The sequence below is a fragment of the Ziziphus jujuba genome, chromosome 2 (genome assembly GCF_031755915.1).
Source record: "Ziziphus jujuba cultivar Dongzao chromosome 2, ASM3175591v1".
Lineage (NCBI taxonomy): Eukaryota > Viridiplantae > Streptophyta > Magnoliopsida > Rosales > Rhamnaceae > Ziziphus > Ziziphus jujuba.
The window spans coordinates 30,113,994-30,117,558 of record NC_083380.1 but is presented as its reverse complement, the minus strand read 5'-3'; the positions used below and the strand labels follow the sequence as shown (position 1 = coordinate 30,117,558).

General features: G+C 35.7%; 1 protein-coding gene across 1 annotated transcript; it reads left to right on the top strand.

Annotated features, from left to right (window-relative positions):
• LOC107434782 (receptor like protein 27-like) lies at nt 1–3,137 on the top strand. The gene is made up of 2 exons (XM_048472923.2): nt 1–450; nt 1,456–3,137. Exons 1-2 carry the CDS (start codon nt 78–80, stop codon nt 2,931–2,933), a joined length of 1,851 nt encoding a protein of 616 aa, XP_048328880.2. The 5' UTR covers nt 1–77; the 3' UTR covers nt 2,934–3,137.
• The last annotated feature ends 428 nt before the right edge of the window (nt 3,138–3,565 follow it).

Below are 3,565 nucleotides of genomic sequence, written 5' to 3'. Positions count from 1 at the left end.
ACAAACTCTTCGACTAATAGAACCATCAAACTCATAAAAAAGAAAAGAAAGAAAAAGAAAAAGAAAAAAGAAGTATTATGGAGTTATCACTGCGTCTCGTATCATTTTTGTGTGTACTTTTGAAACTTTTGGCGTTGGAGATAATGGTTGCTAATTCTTTTACGTCCTTTCAGCCATCTTGCCATGATTATGAGAGGTCTGCCTTGTTGCAGTTCAAGGAAAGCTTTGTCATTGTTAACAAATCTGCATCTCTATGTGATCCCAAGATTCTGCAATGGAATTCTTATGGAGTAAATACAAGCAATTGCTGCTTATGGGATGGAGTCCAGTGTGATGAGGTGACTGGTCATGTGATAGGCCTTGATCTTAGTAGGAGTTGTTTATTTGGCTCTATCAACTCCAACAGCACCTTGTTCAATCTTGTTCATCTTCAGAGGCTTAACCTTGCTGGTAATAACTTCAATTACTCTAAAATTCCTGTTGCTATAGGGACTCTTTTATCTTTAACTTATCTCAATCTCTCTGGTTCTGCTTTTTCGGGTCAAATTCCAATTGAAATTTCACACTTGTTTAAGTTATCACAGCTTGACTTGTCTTTCAATTACAATGGAAATGTTGAGCAAAAGGGTTTGGAACTAAAAAATCCAAATCTGAGTAGCCTACTACAGAATTTGACCAGTTTAGAAGTACTTGATCTCAGTTTTGTAAACATATCATCCATAGTACCCAATTTCCTTTCAACCTTCACTTCTTTGACATCACTTTCACTTACGAGTTGTGGGCTGCATGGTGAATTTCCTGCAGCCATTTTTCAGTTACCAAATCTAAGAATTCTTCAGGTGGGATCCAATAAGAATCTGAATGGTTATTTGCCTGAATTCCACCATAAGAGTCCTCTTAAAGAATTGATACTTTATGAAAGTTCATTTTCAGGAAGCCTGCCTTTTTCTATCCAAATGCTTGATTCATTGGATCTATTAGATGTTTTTGACTGCAATTTTTCAGGGCCTATTCCTTCTTCACTTGGAAAACTTACACAACTTACTACCATACACCTTGGGCATAACAACTTTAGTGGTTACCTTCCCTCATCTCTTCAAAATCTTAGCCAACTCACATCATTATATCTCTTCAATAATCATATAACTGGTCCAATCCCACCTTGGCTAGGAAACCTTACCAAACTAAATATTCTCCAACTTGCACATAACCAATTCTATGGTCTAGTTCCACAATCATTATCTAACCTCGTGAATCTTGATACTTTTTATCTACATACCAACAAATTAAATGGAACTTTGAAATTCGACATGTTTTTTAACATGAAATTTCTCACAAAGCTAGAACTGAGTGCAAATAATTTGTCACTACATTTTGAGATGGGAAACATAAATGCAACAAATTCAAAATTCATTGGTTTGGGATTAACTTCATGCAATCTAAGTGAATTCCCAGATTTTCTTAGGCATCAAAACCAAGTACGATGGATATCACTTTCTAATAACAAGATTAGCGGTGAAATACCTAAATGGATGTGGAATACAAGCACAGACACACTGGACTTCCTGCCCATCGCCAACAATTTCATTACAGGTTCTCAACCTGCAATTATTCCTTGGGTTAACATGAAGGTATACATTGTGTCCTTTAACATGTTGCAGGGAGTACCACCAATTCCTCCACCCTGCATCGAGAATTATAATGCATCAGAAAACATGCTAAGTGGAGAAATTTCAAATATGTTTTGCAATCTGAGTTCTCTCTACTTCCTTGATTTGTCTGGTAATGCCTTGAGTGGCATGATTCCGAAGTGTTGGGGAAACTTAAGCAATTCTTTGTATGTGTTGAGTTTAAAAAATAACTTCTTTCAAGGAATCATTCCGGAAATATGCAGCAACAGTGCAAGTAACTTGAGAATAATCGATCTCAGCTATAATAAGTTGCAGGGACAGCTACCACGATCACTGTCCAATTGTATGATGCTTGAAGGTATTGTTATCTCGAACAATCAACTCAAGGATGTTTTTCCATCTTGGTTGGGATCCCTTCCAGTGTTGAAGATTCTCACACTGCAGCAAAATGAGTTCTACGGTGTAATTGGGAAACCCAAAAACTACTTGGAGTTCCCCAAGTTGCAAGTAATTGATATATCCTTCAATTATTTCACGGGTGAGTTGCCATCTCATTACATTTTGTGCTGGAATGCTATGAAGGATATCGACCCCCATCCTTTGACGTATTTGAGTGTAACGTTAAACTATACTACTACCGACTTTGATTGGGTGCAAGTTGATAATCGTTATGCCATCACAATTACAACCAAAGGTGTGAAGAGATACTACGGAGCCATCCAAGATATCTTTACTTTTATTGATATGTCGAGCAATAGATTTGAAGGGCAGATTTCTGAATTGTTTGGGAATCTAAAGGGTCTTTACTCTTTAAACCTTTCAAATAACTTGCTCACTGGTTGCATACCGTCGTCTCTAGGGAATTTAACAGTGCTGGAATCATTGGACCTTTCTCAAAACAAGCTCTCAGGAGAGATCCCAAAGCAACTAAAGCAACTTGGATTCCTCGAACGCTTCAATGTATCTCATAACAATCTTACGGGCCGTATACCTCAAGGGAAACAATTTGATGCATTTGAGAGCAGTTCGTTTGAAGGGAATCCTGGATTGTGTGGTGATCCGTTGCTTAGGAAATGTGGTTATTCAGGGCCCCCATCACTGCCACCTTCAGTTTTTGAAGAAAACGATGATCCAGATTCTTTAATGGAATTGGATTGGAAAGTTGTGTTGATAGGATTCGTAAGTGGGGTAGTTGCTGGAGTAGCTCTTGGTGACATTGTGACCATAAGGAGGCACGGATGGTTGGTTAAATTGAGCTACAAAGGGAGACGGCAAAGGACACATCAAAGAAATTGGAGATAGAAGGCTGTGGAACCATCTCTACTATGCTTGTTAGTGTTTTTTATTTTTGTTTTTGTTTTTTTTTTTTTTTTGTTTTTTTTTTTTGTTTTTTTTTCTCTCGCCAGACTACTATTTATGTCTATGTAGTTATGAATAAAATATTGTAAACATAAATTTGAATTATTACATGCTCTTCTCTGTTTTAGTTGAAGCTTGAAATTATTACATGCTCTTCTCTGTTTCAGTTTAAGCTTTAAAAGAATTTTGGCGACTTTAGAATTTTAGAATTTGATTAATCTTATAACCTAAATATATTTGCTTAAGTTATTTGATTTGGAAAATTTGGAGAAATAATTTTATTAAATTTTAAACTAAAAGACTTAACGCCTCAAAGTCTCAATCATATGAAAACATTTTTCAGCACTTATCTGGCCACTTTTGACTCTGTAGAGATAGTCAAACAATTGTAGTTTGTTGAAGTTGGCAACTCTTCATTTGGTTGAGTCATATGTCAGGTAATAAATTTATAGTTTGATATTTGAAAGCAATCATCATTTTATTAAGGTAGGATTTTTAATAGTTATTTATTTGATATGATTATTAATTTAAAAGCCCTTTTTACATTGTTATTAAATTTAACGATCATTATAATA

Excerpts from the sequence above, each read along its gene's own strand:
- LOC107434782 (XM_048472923.2), top strand. The coding sequence starts at position 78 with ATGGAGTTATCACTGCGTCTCGTATCATTTTTGTGTGTACTTTTGAAA. Across the intron at positions 451-1,455 it reads TCAGAGGCTTAACCTTGCTG|ATTTTCTTAGGCATCAAAAC; the intron begins GTAATAACTTCA and ends GTGAATTCCCAG.